Source organism: Eleutherodactylus coqui, chromosome 2, assembly GCF_035609145.1.
Source record: "Eleutherodactylus coqui strain aEleCoq1 chromosome 2, aEleCoq1.hap1, whole genome shotgun sequence".
NCBI classification, from domain to species: Eukaryota; Metazoa; Chordata; class Amphibia; order Anura; family Eleutherodactylidae; genus Eleutherodactylus; species Eleutherodactylus coqui.
In genome coordinates, this window is record NC_089838.1 from 211422210 (window position 1) to 211440461 (window position 18252).

Sequence of the window (18252 nt, forward strand, 5' to 3'; positions counted from 1 at the left end):
AAAAAATGTATTGTCATTTATGCTGCATGATCAACGCTGTAAAGAAAAAAACAACCAAAAGTCTATGGCAGAATTGATGATTTTCTCTACCTGTGGTCATAAAAAAAACCCAGTTTTTACAATAGTTTATGTACTCAAAATGGCGCCAATAAAAACTACAGTACGTCACACAAAAAACAGGCCCTTATAGGGCCGTGTGGACGGAAAAATAAAAAAGTTATGACTTTTGAAAAATGGAGATAAAAATCCGCCAAAAATTGTTGCGTCCTTAAGCCCAAAATGGGCCATGTCCTTAAGGGGTTAATCCTTTACATATGTTTTCTAAAAAGTCAACATGTTACACGTTGTGAAAATGCCACCTAACACTTTATACTCATGTATTCATGCAGTTTTGCATGAAAATGTAACATTGGGGAAAAAATGGAATCGAGTCATGTTTGTGGCTAAAAGCAGATTCTGATTTGTAGAATATGTAAATGTCACTTAGGCTCATTCTACAAGTCCTATAATGAGCAGAACTGAATAAACGATTAAAGTATCAGTCATTCAGATGCTGGTAAACATCAGAGTAAGGCTGCCTATCCACAGGCGATTCTTTACTGCGTTTCCTGTGGCGATAATCTGGCCGCAGGAAACGCAGTGAACGCTTTCCATAGAATACTATGTAGTGGATTCTCAGCTCCATGGGTTTTAAATCGCAGAGTGCTGCGATCAGCCGCGATTCTCTGCGGTCAGCCTATCTGTCAGATAGGCTCAGCGCCGAGAACTGTCAGCTCTCCCCTGCTGCCCGGCGGCGGCTCCCATGGCGGAGATCTGCCACGGGATATCGCTACGCCCGTGGACAGGCAGCCTTAAGGAGTCTACAAATAGGATGAATAGGCACAGAGGATGATGCGGTATGCAACTACTTATAATTTCATCCGTGTACTAGGGGTAAAAATGGCCCTTTCACACAGGTGTATTTTTGGTCCATGTGCTGTCCTGTATCTCACGGACAGCACACAGACCCATTATAGCTATTTGGGCTGTACACAGACTTTTTTTTCATTTGGACTAATGATCTGTGTGACAAGAAAAAAAAAATCACATGTCATATTTTCATCCATGTGCTGTCCAGTGCGAGTGGCACCTGAGAATTTGGGGTATAAATGGCATATGACCATGCTACACTCAGAAAGCACATACATTGCCTGATTGGTGGTTAGAAGGCGCTTTCAAGCCTCTCAGGATTCTTCCACAGACCTAATGGAACAAATCTAAAGATGTTTTTATATTAAAACATGTACACATGATCACATGGGAGGGCACAATCATGGTGAACTTAATTTGCACTTAGATAAATACCAGAAACAGGGTGAGAGGGCACAGACCTGTTGTAATTAATAGCACTTCGATAAATGCTAGAGAGGGATTACCATAACTGTAAATAGTCCAGTGACAAGGAATGTGAAAGTTTATAGTCTCTAAATTGATGTTAGGGGGTCAACAGGCCAGGGTGTTACCCCTGCTCCTGGGTTTCTCATATCTCATAATCTCCACTGATGGTACCAAAGGTGGTTTATAAACTTATATTCCCAAATTCTTTTGTGATGCTGGAATTTAAAATTGCTTTTAAGTATAATAACTTTCTTTGTGTCCGTAACTAGAAAAATGCTTGGCCACAGGTAATTCTGTCTTTCTTTCTTTAATCGTGTGGCGATGCAACCTTATGCCCGCTTTCAGTTTTTGTCTGGTTTCTCTGACATAAAGACCCCCAACAGGACATTTACTGCATCGGATCAGGTACACAACTTCGGACGTGGAACATGTGAATGTCCCTGGGATCTTATAGTCCTGCTGTGTGTTGGGGATCCGTAACCTACCTGCAGTCAGTACATGTGAGCAGGTCTTACAGCTCCTTACCTTACGGAGATAAGTTCCTTTTTCTGTGCCAGAGGGCAATGCACTTCTGATTATAAGGATCCTCAAATTTGGAGGTTGCCTTTAACATAGGAGGGGAGGGTCGTCCTTATCTAGGGTATGATGTAGTTTCTTTGCGGTTTCCCTGAGTACCTCTAGCTGTGAATTGTAGATCACTACTCGGGGTACATGATCGTTCCCTTCCTTCTCCGTGTATTGGAGTAGTTGATTCCTGGGTATCCTGGTGATTTGGTCAACAATTGAGGTGGGGTGATAGCCCTGATTTAAAAATATCTTTTTAAGGCCTTAGTCACACGGGCGTTTTTTTCCCGCGATCTGCGGATCGCATGACGGATGCGCATCCGCAAATCGCGTGACCGGGCCAAAAAAATCGCCCGAAAAAACTGCTCCTAGCCGCGTTTCATTAGAAACGGGCTGGAGCTGTGCAGCGCATTGAATTCAATGGAGCCGGCAATACAGGCAATGGTTTGTTGGGGCAGGAGGCCAGAAAGTCACTCTCCAGTTTTTACTCCCCAAATGTAAACGGGCTATGCGCCCTGAATATTGCATGTAGAGCTTTGTATGTGGTATCATCTGAAATCTAAGATTCTAAAGTTTATAATGCAATAAAAAAAAAAGAAATAAGCTCTAGCCCTTCTCTTCTAGCTGTGGCAAGCATATAAGGTCCTGCCATATTGCCCCACATCATTGGCAGTCAAATGGTTTAGGGGTAAAAAAAAAATATTCACCCCCCCACCCACCACCACAACCACTTCCTCCTCCTGGCAAATCTAAAAGGATATACAGACATTTTCAAGTTCATCTTATTCATTTGGGAATGTCTAGCCACTGAATATTTTTAAAATAAAGTAATATCTATTAAATGGGTTTCCAAGTTGTTTTTTTCAAATAAATTGCCTATTATAACAAAAGAAAATTCTACGCTTGCTGGATGCCACAGACTACTTAAGCCAATCACCGAAATCAGTGGTCAAGTGCCGAGGTATGTGGTTGACTGCATCACTCTGACATCCCTTTCACAGACCGGGCTGCATAGACAGTGAGGACCTGGGACGGCTGACTGTAGGATCTTTGTGTGTGTGTGTGTGTGTGTGTGTGTGTGTGTGTGTGTGTGTGTGTGTGTGTGTGTTTTGTGTGGTTTGAATGAATGTTGTGTGGTTTGTTTTTTTGGGGGGGTTTTTTTCTCCATCTAAAGCCTATTTACAAAAACAAGCAAAAGTACTCTGAAAACTCCTATAAGAAACTGATTGGACTCCACACACAAATGCACACTTTTGACATGCATTCCCCTGAGTGAATGTTCTGGTGTCCCTTTCTATACATTCTGGGGACTTCAGAAAAACTGGTGTTATGAGCAGAGTCTTGAGATTTGTGTTTTCCTAAGCGGTTGACCTTATTTTACCTCCATCAGAGCCCTATATTATAAGCTGTTTCCTTTCCAAAGTAGTTATGTCTTTGTTACTGAAACTTTATATTCCATTACATATAAGTTTTCCAACTCTAATCATGTTTTTTTAGCCTCCCGAGTATCTACAGAATAAGGCAATACAGTTGATTTGACTTTGCTGATAAAAGCCTGTGTTTGAGTCAAAATTTATGTCTGCCTGAAGTGACTTGACTGTTCTGTTTTCAAAGTTTCTCTGTCTAGATAAGTGATTTCCAGGGCATTTCAGGCTTTGAGATAGTTTCCCACCACTGAAAATGAGCAAATCCTTGCACGCACCCTTCCTGCAGGAGTAGAGGCAATGTTTGTTTTCTCTTTTTCTTCAGGGATTCATTGAAGACCTATTTCTGCCAAAAAGAGAATGCTGCTTATTAAGCTCTACACATACACAATTAGATTAAACATCGCCTAGGCTGGGGTAGACAGAGTTCATGTCTCGATGCGTGCGCTCCCAGCTCACTCATACTGTCACGGAGATACAGTGCTGCAGTTCATCCCCCAGGAGGTGGGAATTCCTTCCTCAGCACGAGATGTGAACAGGTTGTAAGCCACAGGCACGTACGCTGTCACTCAAAAGTAGGACACTGATGGACTTTTTTTCTCTATATGCAATTCTTTACTTGAGAGTGAAGAGAGGGAGAAAAAATTGCTGCATGCTATATTACATAAATATAACTACAGCACGCAAGGCACTCTGTAGATGGGTTATTTTTTTTTTCTTCTTTCAAATCACTCACCATTTCTGAACAGTTTTAGAATTTTCTGTCTTCCTCTCCTTTTCTTTCCTTCCTCTCCTTTTTCTGTCTAACTTTCCTATCATTATATATTTATGCCGCAATATCCTGAGCTCCACATCTTTTTTTTTTTTTTTAAAGTTCTCCATCAATGGGGCTTAATTTTTTGGGAGGAGTGAACTGTAGTTTTTATTGGTATTCAACTCTTTGTGGGGAGACAGATGACAAAATCCACAATTCTGCATTTTTTTTCCCTTTTTATCTAAAAATTTTATTAAACTTTTTACAAATTTTTATTTTTTGTAAAGTTCAGTTCCGCTAAGGGCCTTGAACATGCAGTTGTTTGTACAATATACTGCACTACTTCTGTAGTGCAGTGCATTGTACTTTTCAATGTTAGCCTTTTAAAGGGGTGGTTCCATGTGTGACTTTAATAGCATATGTACAAGATATGCCACAAAAGTCTGACAGCTGCAGGGATTAACACCAATCTCAAGTTCGGGCCTCCAACTCAGCTGCATGCTGTTTGGAAGTTATGGAACAGCTGAACAGGCTGTGCTACACTGTTTCTGTAACTCCCACAGGAGCAGATGGGAGTTACAGAAACTGTTTACAGCTACGCTGTTTCTCTAGCGAGTCATGTCAATGGCATAACTTGCTGTGCTACACCATTTCTGTAAAAACCCTTTTGCCTTTTATGGGAATTGCAGCAATGGTGCGAGACAGCCACCTCATAAGCTAGATCACAGTACATTCATCACTCAATAGGCATCGATATATTGCAAGCCTTCACTAGGCCCTGGGCTGTTGTGGCAACCCATCATTGATTGCATTTCAATGGGGTGACAGAGGGTCCCCGCCAAAAGCTATCAACTTGGATAGTGCGGCCAGTGTTGACCATGACCTTTACGTAATTAAATATATATCACCAATCACGGCTATTTGTGAGCGAGTCGCAGCTGTTCAGCACAGCTGACATCTGCCAGGTATGAAGCTGGCTTGGCTCCCAGACCCTCTTTATACCCCCCCATCCCTTGTACTTACGATATATATGTACATCATAGGTAGTTCTAGGGGCTTTCTGGGAGTTCTACATTGTATTCTAAGGGAGCTGTGCCCGCAGTACTAAACCTGACTGCTGCAATATGGACAGCATGATTTGCTTTCATCACTCTCCACACTGACAGTAGGGGCAGAGATGGACAACAAAGACTATTTCTCTTTCAAAGATATTCATAAATCTACCTGTGCTGTAAAGTTTGTGCAACTCTGAATCTATTATTGTGTGTAGTATGACTCGGCGTATGAGCTTACGAACCAGAAGTCCCCTAAGTACACCCATGTGTGCTTGTTTGCTACTGGGTTAAGCTTGAAAGACAGATTTGTTTATTGAAAATCTGTTTAAAATGAGCAGTGGAATGGGTACAATATATGAAGGAATCCTTTAAATTCATTTGACTGTCCCAAGTACATAATGTACTAATAACAGGAAAGCATAGTAACATGTCACCCGGGCATTTTGATATGTATATGTCTATATGTTATAAAAACAAATTTAGCAATCTGCTGAATAGAATAAATTAATTAGGGCTCTCACATGAGCGTATTTTGCAGCGCACAGAAGCACTCTAAGTACGCAATGACTTGCTGTGTGCCGACAAATTCCCATACACTATCCTGGAGGGTATGCTCCTGTAATATGAGCCAAGATAGTGCATGCCACAGTCTTTATTTATTTTTTTTTGCGTGCGCTTTGTGCGAGGGGCACAATTGAAAGTCAGTCTTGGGATTGATGCTGCTTATTACAGCTGCAAAAACGGCTGCACGTGATATGCGGTAGCATTCGCTCATGTGAGAGTGCCTTTACAAATCACCATCACCTGTTTGTGTCCTTTATGTAATTTTCATCGTTCACTTTTCACATAGGGTCATCGAGCAGTCGGTTTCCTAACCAAGTGACCCCTAAGAAGAGTGGCCCTAAGAATGGACAACTGAAGGCTCGAGATGATGAGTGCTTTGGAGATGACTTGGAGGAAATTCCAGATACAGATTTTGATTTTGAAGGAAACCTTGCTCTCTTTGACAAAGCAGCCGTCTTTGAAGAGATAGATACATATGAGAGGAAAGGAGGAGGAAGTGCTGGTGGTGGGTCAAAGTCTCGTGGAACCCCAAGTGAAAGACCCCCAACATACAGACATGATGAAAATATACTTGAATCTGAGCCAATTGTATATAGAAGAATTCTAGTACCACAGCCAGGGGGCAAGGAATACTGTACAGGTAAGTAAAGGGAGTGTATTCTAAACTGAAATAATTACAAGAAAATACAATTTAACAACCACCATTATGATCGCCTAATGCCACAGTCTCACTAGTTGTTGTGCTTATGCTGTAATAGAGTTCCCACTTTTTACTATAACTGTTTTGTCTAATGAATTTGAGCATTAGGTTAGCCTTAAAAGTTATCTCTTGATGGTTGAAGAAACCTCACCCAAGGCGCTGTTTGGTGCAACCGTAAGCCAGAGGCTCCCAACACTAGAAGATACGTGCCCTATTTACACACAAAGATGATCGCTCAAAATTCGTTCAAAAGATAGCTTGAATGACACTTTGAGCGATCATGTTGCATAAACTACTAATGGGCACTAAAACCCCATTTAGACGGGACGACTGTCAGGCAAACTATGCCCGACACTCATCCCCGCATGTACTAGCTTACATGCTTTTGCACAGGAGCGAGTATCGTTTCTTCACAGTGGGGCGGCTGGAAGAGATTTCTCTTCTCTCGATCCCCAACCTCTCTCCATTCACTTAACACAGCGGCCGCTCACTACTGAATGACTGCTATTTACACTGAGCGATCAGGATCTTATGAAGCTTAAAATTCTGAACGCTGATCGGTTATTGTAAATAGCAGCCGTTCAGTACTAAAATCCACACCAAGATCTGTCTGTGAGGGTGCATTCAGACGACCGTATATCGGCTGCGTTTTCACTCCCAGCCGATATACAGCGTCTCTCTCTGCAGGGGGAGGACGCTGGAAGAGCCGGGAGCAGTGCTCTGAGCTCCCGCCCCCTCTCTGCTTCCTCTCCGGCCCCCTGCAGTATTTTTAATGAGGAGAGGCGGGACGGGTGCGGAGCTAATTTCTGGAACTTAGCCCTGCCCCTGTCCGCCTCCTCTCATTACCAGGTGAGTACGCGCTGCTCTCTGCAGGTGCTCGGGTCGGGTCCCGCGGCGAAAATTCTCGCTGCCGGATCTGACCCGGCCGTCTGCAGGTGGCCTAACCTGGCTGGAACCATGCTCCTCATAAATCTGTTTGGGGAGTAGATGATACATTTTATTTTAACATGCAGTTAAGTAATTTGTGGATGCTGTTTTTAAAATTGTTCACTATCCCAAAACACAGAGGCAAACAGGTAATATAGATCTGAAAACTGAATAAACTGATGCAGAAAGTTAAGCAACTCAGAAAAGGTGCCAGTTTATTCAGCCTGTCTTGTGAGGTTTCATAGGTGTATAAGAGTGTTCAACCATGGCAGCTTTCTTCCAATAATAGTGCCTCACCTGTCCATGGGTTGTTTCTGGTATTGCAGTTTGGTTTCGTTGGTGTGTTTGCTGTTTTTGAAAGAAAGCATCCAGGGTTGGAAAAAATGTGATTCAAATTCACGATTTAACGCAGCATAATAGGAGGTTATGATTTGCTCTACTAAAAAGCGTCATAGTAGTTTGCATACATTCTCTAGTACGCATCCTGTTTCATAAGGCTGGGTTCACACGGGGCAGAATTTCCATGCAAACTTTCTGCACCAAAATCTTGCCGGCAATTTTTATCCCGGGATAAAACAGCAAAGTAGATGAGATTAACAAAAATATTATCCATATGCTGCAGAGAAGCCGTTGGGGCCGAGCCGCGATGAAACTGTAATGTTGTGCGGAATTTAAAGCTGCGGCATGTCAATTATATCGCCGTCTCCGCTGCGGCCTCTCTATGGGGACAGATGGCCGTAGTAGAATGCAGGTGGTGAAGCCGCTTCAAACCCCGTGCTGAATGGCGCGAGTTTTGAAGCTGCATTTCTGCCGCGGAAATCTCACAGATTTCCACGGGATTTATGCCCCGTGTGAACCCAGCCTAAGAATTCGAGCTCTCCTAGCTTAACTTTGCTTTGGTGTTTTTCTTTGTCTATTTTTTGCTGTCCCATTAATATGTGAGAACATAGTCAGTGTAAAGTGCAATTTACATGTCAAGATTGTTGCGCACAATTCGTTCAAACGATAATCGTCACGTCTAAATGCAAAGCCATTGTGCACTATTCGTTTACTTGTTTGTCCCTCAGTTATAAAAAAAAAAAAATCTAAAAAAAAAAATTGTTGGTTCGCTCACTTCTCGCTGCGTGTAAACGCTCCCCACGCAGTGCTTCCCATAGAATGTGAATCGCTGAGCGAGAAGTTAGTGATTCTCAGCAGTGGTCTGCCTGTCTAAACGCTCTGCACAAGCGTGAACAACTAGTGGTGCTGGCACCCATTTGTGCAGATTGTTTAGCTGACAGTTCTCACGTGTAAATGGGACATAATGGCACTTTTACACGGGCCGACAATCGCTGATTTAATCACTCAAAAAGGCTATTATGGACGACTTTCATCCTGCCTAACACACAGTATCCTACAGAGCAGGTGAGCGAGAATCGCTTGCTTGTTAGTCACTTGGTTTTTAGTTCACTTAAAAACCCAGCGAATGTGGGTGTCTGTAAGCAGGCAGTGGTTCATCTATGAGCGACTGCTTGTTTATGCTGAATGGAGGCGGATGGCCAATTGAGATCTCTGGCATGCTCCGCCTGCATTCAGTAATTGCGCCTTTGTGAGAGCAAAGTAGTGATAATTGTTGGGACGGATAAGTGCTGACAGTCATGCTGTGTAAAAGTATCTTAATATAAAATAATTTATTTCATTCCATGAGGTAACAAACGGAAGCCAAAGAAAGATGTGTTTCTGACACTGCTGTTACTCATTGACTCCATTCACCGCGTATCACATAGTCACTAAATAAGCTACATATGTGATGAGACAATATTACAAAATATTTTAGCTACATCCAAAGGCATCAAAATATTTTTCGTGGAACCTTTAGCTGCGCTGAAATGTAATTGTTGGGTTTCAATAAATGACCAACGATGAAAAGCGAATAATTCATGTTCACAGTTTTAACGCTACAATACATAGCTCTTGTATCCTCTACAGCAGTGTTCCCCAACTCCAGTCCTCAGGGACCGCCAACAGGTCATGTTTTCAGGATTTCCTCAGTGTTACACAGGTGATGTAATTATTCTCAGTGTCTCAGACACTGAGGTGTCTCAGGTGTTCTTACCATAGGAGATCCTGAAAACATGACCTGTTGGTGGTCCCTGAGGACTGGAGTTGGGGACCCCTGTTCTACAGAAGCCCTTTCAGCTGCGCATAAAGTGGAGCCATAATAGTACAGCTGTGAGATTAGTTCAGACTCTGCGATGTTTCATCCATGATCCCCATTATTCTTTTACATCCTTTATTAGCAGTTGTATTTGTTAGAACTAACAGATTATCAAGCAGATTCGGTGCATTGCCGCAGTGGAAACGCTTCAAAATCTGCAATGAAGCACTGTTTGTGTTTTGTGTTTCCCCTTGATCTCTACGGACATGCTGCAGATTTTATGCTTTTCCACAGCAAAAAAAAACCAAAACTCCACGATGTGTAAAGTAGACTTACCAAACGTGGTTCACTTGTGCTGTACTGTAAGCGCTGTGGAATAATTCTTGCCCGCATACCTTCTCGTGCGGCGCAGAGTGTTAAGGCAGCAGAAATGCAGTCCTAAGCACTCGCTCACGACCTGAAGGTTGTAGGTTCAACCCCCACTTGGTTCAGGTAGCCAGCTCAAGGTTGACTCAGCCTTCCATCCTTCTGAGGTCGGTAAAATGAGGACCCAGCTTAAGGGGGGTAATAGATAAGTTGGCGCTATACAAATAACAAGATTTATTTTTATTTATTTTAATATTGTATGTACATGGAGCTGCACAATACGGGCTGCACTACAGCAGTCTGCACGAGCCCTTCCTCTGATTTTAGACATTTTCTACGAAATCAATGTGATTGCTAGAGACAGAAATGGGTTACTGGAGCACTGTATGTATTACAAGTGACCCCTGCCCCTTCCCACAGTGTGAATGATTGCCTTGCATGCGTTGCGTGTTAAGAGCGCTGCTCAGTGAGTATCTGCCTAGCTTCACTACCAGCTGTAAAATCTCATAGTAAAACTTTTCAATCGGCTCCCCCTCCCTCCTCCTTTCTGGGCCTCTTTAATTGCTTGGCTTCCTGAGCAGCCAGACCTCCCCCGGCTTCCTATCCACGGCATGCCCCATTGTGCCGGAGGTTCAGCTTGTTTAGAAGAACATGTAGTGCTTTGCCCAGCGCCCCTCCGTGTTACTTCCTATTTTATGTTGTGCTCCCTCTCTTTACCCCTCTGTAAAGTTTAGATTACATCCCTTATTACTTGTGCTGTGGTTTGTCTAGAACTGCCTAGCGTGTGTGTATGTGAGACAGGAGGCGTTCCTTCTTCACTCGCACATATGTCATCCAGTAATTAAAAGGCTAAACATTAGCTTTAGATTCTCATTGCGTGACAGGACTTTCTCTTCAACCTCTCTGCCCTCCATTATGTTATGTTGTGTGCGACGGACTGGTTTACCTTGGCAAAATACTTTGCCTGCCAGTTCCTGGAAGTTGCCTTCCTGCTAGAATTGTAAGAATGCCAACAGGATAGTGTTGCGTGGCACGCAAGGTGTTGGGAACACGGGCATCTGTTGTTAAGTGTAATTACATAATGTATACTTTGTTTGCTGGCGGGAATTCTTATTGAGAACCTTAAGAAACAATATATTTACTTGTTGTATATAACCATAAGGAATGTCCCTATGTATCTAGTATTTCTGATTTCTGGGATCCCTGTAGTCATTAACAAGAATAGAATGATTGTATAAAAGTTGTACCGTATTCCCCCCGAAAATAAGCCCTAGCATAAATTTTCAGGGATAATTGAAATATAAGCCATACCCCAAAAATAAGCCCTAGTTACAGTTCATGAAAAAAAGTTAATAGGAATGCATTTGGTACATGGAAATGGCTGTAAAAACACAATTTCTGCACTTTTATGCACTTTTCATGCAGGAATGCATTTGGTACATGGAAAGGGCCGTAAAAACACAATTTCTGCACTTTTATGCACTTTTTATGCAGATCAGCCGAGTCACTTACCCAGCAGGCTTGGTCCAGGTCCTGCCCGCTGCTCTCCAGATCCCTGGCGCAGTCTTATATATGCACCATAACTTAGTTTTATGGTGCTTATAGGACGTGACAAAGTCCCTTAAACAACTTCAAAATGCGCCAATTTGTGGAAAAACCAAATGTTTGCAGTCACTTGCACTGTGTGTGGGTGCGTGGGCGGGCGGGTGGTATAGGGGAGTTAATGGGTTCGCCTCACCTACTTGTTAGGTCCCTTGACAGTAAGCTCATCATGGGGTGTCAACCTGCTGGGATCTCTAGAGAGCCACTGTTTTGGGGTAAACCTGGCTGCATATGCTCGCTTTCTACCACCACAGGCTTTCGAACATGAAGGAAATCTTACAAAATTTCTGTAGCAGATTTTGCTGCTGAAGTTCTGCAGCATTTACAGTATGAGCCACTTGGAGGTCATAAAAAAAGCTCCAAATTTCTGCAACTAATCCACTGTGTGTGTTTTTTTTTTGGTTTTTTTCCCTTTCTTTTTAACCACTCATATTCTAGAACCGCAGCATGCGTATTCCTGTTGCGGATTTCAACCCCATTTAGATGTGGATTTTGGCCACTGCAGTTTTCAAGCGTATTAGCTGTGAGTTTTCCACTGTGGATAGCCTGCATAGGTTATGCTACGTGTGAAGGCGCGTTTAACTATGGCGGATTATGGTGCATCAATTCGCAGCAAAACCCACAGCGTATTTTGCACTGCGGAACTGCAGCAGATTTTCTGCAGTCAATTGAAAAAGTGAAATCCACACCAAAGGTACCCTGAGGCCTCATACATACAGGCATAGTCTCTGTCTGTATTACGTTTGTATTTTTTGTAGATCTAATACGGACACCATACATTATTGATTTGCATTGGTGTATTTAAACATGCTTTTCTTTATACCCATAAAAAAAAATTGCATTTCCTATTTTGGTCTGTATCACGCCTAATAAAGTTTATAGGATCGTGCAATAACCAGCACATACGCAGTTGCATGCGCATTCACTGTGGTTTCTACACGTTGTCTTGATACAGTGAGGAGAAAAAAAAGTGACATCAATTGGGCCTTCTTGTGCCTCTTTTTCACACACATAGACAAAAAAAGAGAGAATATTGATGCAACATGGACAGGTAAAAAAAAGAAATGCATATGCACCAAAACTGCACCTAGACATGCAGTGAAAACTGTTTTTCACGGGCCAACATTGCATACGTTCCTTTGCATGAGGCCTTGGGGTATATCCACATGTTGCGATACCTCTGGAACATGCGATCGTACCTTTGGGGTGCTAGTACACAAGTGTTTCGCCAAGCTCGTGATTTACTGCTAATTGCTTGGCTGCACCTAGACTTACAGCTTTAGGGTGCATTCAGAAGACCGTATATTGGCTGGGTATTCACGCCAGCCGATATACGGCGTGTCTCTCTGCAGGGGGAGGAAGCTGGAAGAGCCGAGAGCAGTGCTCTGAGCTCCCACCCCCTCTCTGCCTCCTCTCCACCCCCCTGCACCACTTTCAATGAGGAGAGGCAGGGCAGGGGCGGAGCTAATTTCCGGAACGTAGCCCCGCCCCCGTTCCACCTTCTCATTGCAAATAGTGCAGAGGGGCAGAGAGGGGGCGGGAGCTCAGAGCACTGCTCCCTGCTCTTCCAGCCTCCTCCCCCTGCAGAGAGAGACGCCGTATATCGACTGGGCTTGAAAACCGATATACGGTCGTGTGAATGCACCCTTACGCTCATGTATTCACACTATTACATTGATTATTTTCAAAATAGGAAGAATTATTAGCGGTCTGAGCATAATGCATGATGAGATCAGCTAAAGCTGCCATGTGATGAATGGGTTAATCTAGAGCTTTCTTTGGCTGTGCAAAGAAAGATGTTGGATGAATGATCACTGGTGTGAATGGGAAGGTATGTTGCATGTGACTAGAGAACAGCTGAGGAAAGTAGCTGCAGCTGGCATAACCTGTCTGACCCGCTCCTCATCCTTTTCTCATTCATTGGCCATGTCAAGAAGTCAATACTTGGATAGATTTTTGCACATGTGAGATGTCAAGATTATAGACATAATGGCCCATTTACACGTTACGATTATCGCTCAAACTTGAGCGATAAATGTTCAGGGTAAATGTGAAAACAAAAAAAACACCGCTCACCATTTTTTCGTGATTTATTGCTTACATTCAGTCAGTGAAAAAACGATCGCTGGCTTCTCGCTACGTGTAAAAGCTTCCTGCTTCACGTAGAAGGTGAAGCGCTGAGTGAGAACCCAGCAACCCAGTGAGAAGTCTTTTAGTCTAAATGCTCTGCACGAGCGCTAACAACCTTAGTGGTGACGTCAGCATTGGTGCAGTCGTTTAAATGACTGTCGGGCCGTGTAAAAGGGCAATAAGTTGATATTAGGATTCAATATCCAGAGGCGCCATGGCCTAGAAAACATCCAGATGTCTTTAAGTATCCTACTTTATAAACTGTAGACCCAAAAACTTATTACTGTCGCCCAACTTCAATGCTTTTATATCAAAAGTGGCTCTGGCATCAGTTTAAGGCTGGGTTCACACAGGGCGGATTTGCCGTGGAAATTGTGTCGCGCTGCGGCGTGGATTTCCCGGCCGCAGCATGACTATTTTTTTTCCGTGAGAGCGCCGGCCGCTACAGAAAAGCATGCGGCCAAGCCGCTCCAAAACCCACAGCTAAGTGCCACGGGTTTAGAAGCTGCTTTTTTTTTCCGGCGGAAATCTTGCAGTTTTTCGCTGCGGCAAAACCGCGAGATTTCCGCCGGGAATACAACCTGTGTGACCCCAGCCTAACTGTCTTGCAATATTTAGAAGTGTTACGACTTATACAGTACAGTAGTGACAATAGTCTAGTCCTTTTTCTGTGCTATTTTTTCACCCTCTTCCATGTTGTCTAATTGCTAAAGAGTGCAGGTACATAAGGGCACAGGGCAAAAGGGCAAGCTTTGGCTGGGGGTCAATTCCATGTACATAACGTGACAAGGAGATATACTCCTGCCAGAAGTCGCCAGCTGCCTCTATCTGAGGTGAGATTCTTGGCAGCATGCCTTTGCTCTGGTGCCAATTCTTAATCCCTGCTGCCAGGCTTTCGTGCAGTAGAACAACAGACTCTGCCCCCGTGTGACACGGGTGGCACCCATAGTCAAGTTAGTCTACAATGTGTCGCACGCAACTCTGAAATGTGTGAGGTCTGTTATTGTCATATCTTTCCTTATCAGACTGCTGGTCCTCTTGACCTCGGTCAGCCCTCTGCCCCTTTTACTCTTATATACATAATTTAACTATTGCAGTCAGAGAAATTAAGTACAAGTTCACTTTTTAACTACTTTCATTCCCTTAAAGGGAACCTGTCACCTTAGCTTATGATGCTTTAGACAGGTGATCGGTTCCATTTAAGGCTGTAAATGAATAACATTTGCATTTTAGTCTTTTTAATTTTTTTTGCAATTTTTACAGGTCGTCTTGTTTTTGTTTTCTTTTTTCTTTTTTTTTTGGTTGCTATTTTTTATCCTCTATAGAGAAGCCTAAAGGAAAGTGCCATAACCAATGCATGCTGCAATTTTGGGGAAAACGAACCTGAAGCCATAAAACTCTTGCATTGCTTGTAGGGCATTTCATACTTGGCTTCTGACCCAACGTCTTCACTATACTTTTTTGTTGCAAAAGCATTGACATAAAATGCCTGCAGCATTTGCTTCCTACTAGACACTGATGGGGTGAAAAAATAGACAAAAGGGAAGGAAATAAAAGTAGGAAAATTTTTTAATTTTGTCAAAATGGATAGGTGCTGTAATTAAATCCCAAATTTTGCATCAAGCAATCTCTTCTCATTCTTCCTTGTGTACACTGGCTGCCAGTCTTAAAAAAGAATTCCAGTTTTTTTTGTTTTGTCTTTGAGAAATCCCTCACAATATCGGTGACCGCTGCTGTGAAGAATCCAGTTTTGTAGCTCGTCTCCTCCAGACTGTGTATCCTCCACTATTCTTCTGGCCTCCAGGTCACATGACCAGCACTCTGTCCTGCAGTTGATGGGGCAGATTTATGATAACTGCTATAAAGAAAAACTGTGCTTCTTGCCCTTACTAACCATTCACAGAGCGGATTTAATTTTTTAGAGCAGAATGAGAAATGAAAGCTGCGCTGTGATATGTTTTCACTCCCTTACGTGCCGCTTTTTTTTTTTTTTATAAATAACACCTCTTATCCTCCCCATCTTCATTTGGCCTTTGGACATATCTTTTTATCCAGGTTTCTTAAAGGGGTTGTCCCGCGCCGAAACGGGTTTTTTTTTTTTTCAACCCCCCCCCCGTTCGGCGCGAGACAACCCCGATGCAGGGAGGTAAAGAAAGCTCACCGGAGCGCTTACCTGAATCCCCGCGCTCCGGTGACTTCTCTACTCACCGCTGAAGATGGCCTCTTCCTCCGTGGACCGCAGCTCTTCTGTGCGGTCCATTGCCGATTCCAGCCTCCTGATTGGCTGGAAACGGCACGTGACGGGGCGGAGCTACACGGAGCTACACGGAGCCCCATAGAAGACTGCAGAAGACCCGGACTGCGCAAGCGCGGCTAATTTGGCCATCGGAGGGCGAAAATTAGTCGGCACCATGGAGACGAGGACGCTAGCAACGGAACAGGTAAGTATAAAACTTTTTATAACTTCTGCATGGCTCATAATTAATGCACAATGTACATTACAAAGTGCATTATTATGGCCATGCAGAAGTGTACAGACCCACTTGCTGCCTCGGGACAACCCCTTTAAGGAAGCAATAAAGCTACAATTCTGTCATTCCAATCCTCCAACTACTATTGGAGCTCCTTCACACTAGCGAGAAAATTGCGTGTTTTTCTCTCAATGTGAGTGAAAACATGATTATTAAACCAATGACTTTCAATGGTTTCATTCTCTTTTTTTTTTTTTCACTCCTGCGATGCTGCGTGAAAAGAAAATTGCAGCATGTACGTTCTTTTTGCGATATCGCCCATTATTTTCAATTGCAATCCCCTGCCGTGGCTGTGATAGCTGAACTGGGGGATTCCTCAGCCCCACAGTGATGTGAGGCAGTCACATCCAGGGGCTTCCACGTGTTTTCAATGGGGCCACGATCTCCTGCTGCGGCTGTGACAGCTGCCACGGGGATGAAGGGAAGTCCTGCAGGGATGCGAGTCTGTTTCCATGTGAAAACTCCTCGCATCCAGGGGTTTTCAGAAGGATTGCGATTGTGAATCGTGGCCCAATATCTCTCTCACCAGTGTGTAGGAACCCTAAGGGTTACCTTGCAGATAACATCTTCCCCTTACAGCAGCAGTAAACTGACAAACTGTTTCCTCCAATTTAGGCTGCCTGTCCACGGACGTTATTCAATTGCGTTCCCCGCGTCGATAATCCGGCCGCGGGGAACGCGATCCATGCTTTCCATAGCTGCTATGGAAAGTGCAGCCCCTCTGTCCACGAACGGAGAATCATAGCGATTCTCCGCTTGCGGACGGCAATGCGCGGCATGCTCTCCGCGGTCAGCCTGTCAGATAGGCTGAGAGCGGAGATCCGGCTCCCGTGGCGGAGATCCGCCATGGGATACCGCAACGCCGGTGGACAGGCAGCCTTATGAATTTCTCATTGGTGCGGATTGCTACAGAAGAACAATATTTTTTTTCTTCAATAACTTTTTATTGTGATATAAGACGGCATTACATAATAATAATCACAACATCATGTAAATGTTAAACATGTATCAACAAACTCTTCATATTGATTTAGTTTTCCTAACTTAATCACAGGTATTTGTGTAACTTAATAGGGGATAAGGGAGGGGGGGGGGGGATAAAGGTGAGGAGGAGGGGCGAAAAGAAGAAAGAGGAGAGAAAAGAGGGGGGGGGGAGTGCATCTCCGTCACGTCCTTGGTGTATGTCTCCTTACATCCTTGCGGTTGTGGGGTCTAGGTCAGATTGGGTTTATTTTATCTCCCATGGGATCAAGCCTTTATTGATCCCCTCTAGCCAGGGTTGCCACATTTCCTTGAATTTAGTAATTCTGTTTTGTCTTATTGCGTATAAGTTTTCAAATGTACTGTGCTCAGATAGCATTTTGATGAGATTTTGTGCTGTGGGCGTTTGTGTAGACTTCCAATTTCTGGCGATTATTAGTTTAACCGATAATAACATATGGGTCATGAATTTCCTACACCGGGGGGGGGGGGGGGGGGGGGAATTCTCCATTTCTAGTAACAGGACCGCCGTTTGTGGTTTCAATTTAATCTTGAGCCCCCAAAGTTTGTAAGCAATTGTAGATACTGCGTTCCATATGGGGCGGAGCATAGGGCATTCCCAAAAAATATGTAGAAGGGATCCTTTCTCGTCGCATCCTCTCCAGCAATTCCCCGGGGAACCCGGGAAGAGTTGGGCTAGTCTCAGGGGGGAATAGTACCATCTCGTGAGAGTTTTTTGGTGTACTTCTAATAAGTTAGCGCTTAGAGTGCATTTGTAGGCCCATTTGCATGTTTTGGACCAATAGTTTATATCATATGAAGTTCTCAGGTCCTTTTCCCAATTAAGTATGTGGGCTTTTTTCTGTTTGTTGGGATCTTCTGAGGCTTCTCCGTTGAGTATCTCGTACCAATATTTTAGTTTGTTTTTAGTTGTGTTCTGTGTGTGGAGTAGGTTGAACAGGTACATGGGAAGTGTTATTGTTAAGTTTTGTTTTTGTGACATGTAGCTCTTTATTTGCATATATTTTAGTAGATCTGAGTTGGAAAGTTTCTTTTCTTCGCAGAGTGTGTCAAAAGGTTTAAGTTTGGAGTTTCTTTGTATATCTGATAATAGATTGATTCCTCTTTGTTTCCAGCCTT

At 43.5% G+C, this 18252-nt stretch overlaps 1 protein-coding gene across 3 annotated transcripts in view; it reads left to right on the plus strand.

Moving 5' to 3' along the window:
- The window catches only part of EDC3 (enhancer of mRNA decapping 3), a 55561-nt gene that overhangs the window by 16731 nt on the left and 20578 nt on the right, over positions 1–18252 (plus strand). For all 3 annotated transcript variants that reach the window (XM_066592408.1, XM_066592410.1, XM_066592409.1), the window contains one exon: positions 6025–6378. In XM_066592408.1, the coding sequence (XP_066448505.1) occupies positions 6025–6378 (354 nt within the window). The remainder of the gene's footprint in view (positions 1–6024; positions 6379–18252) is intronic.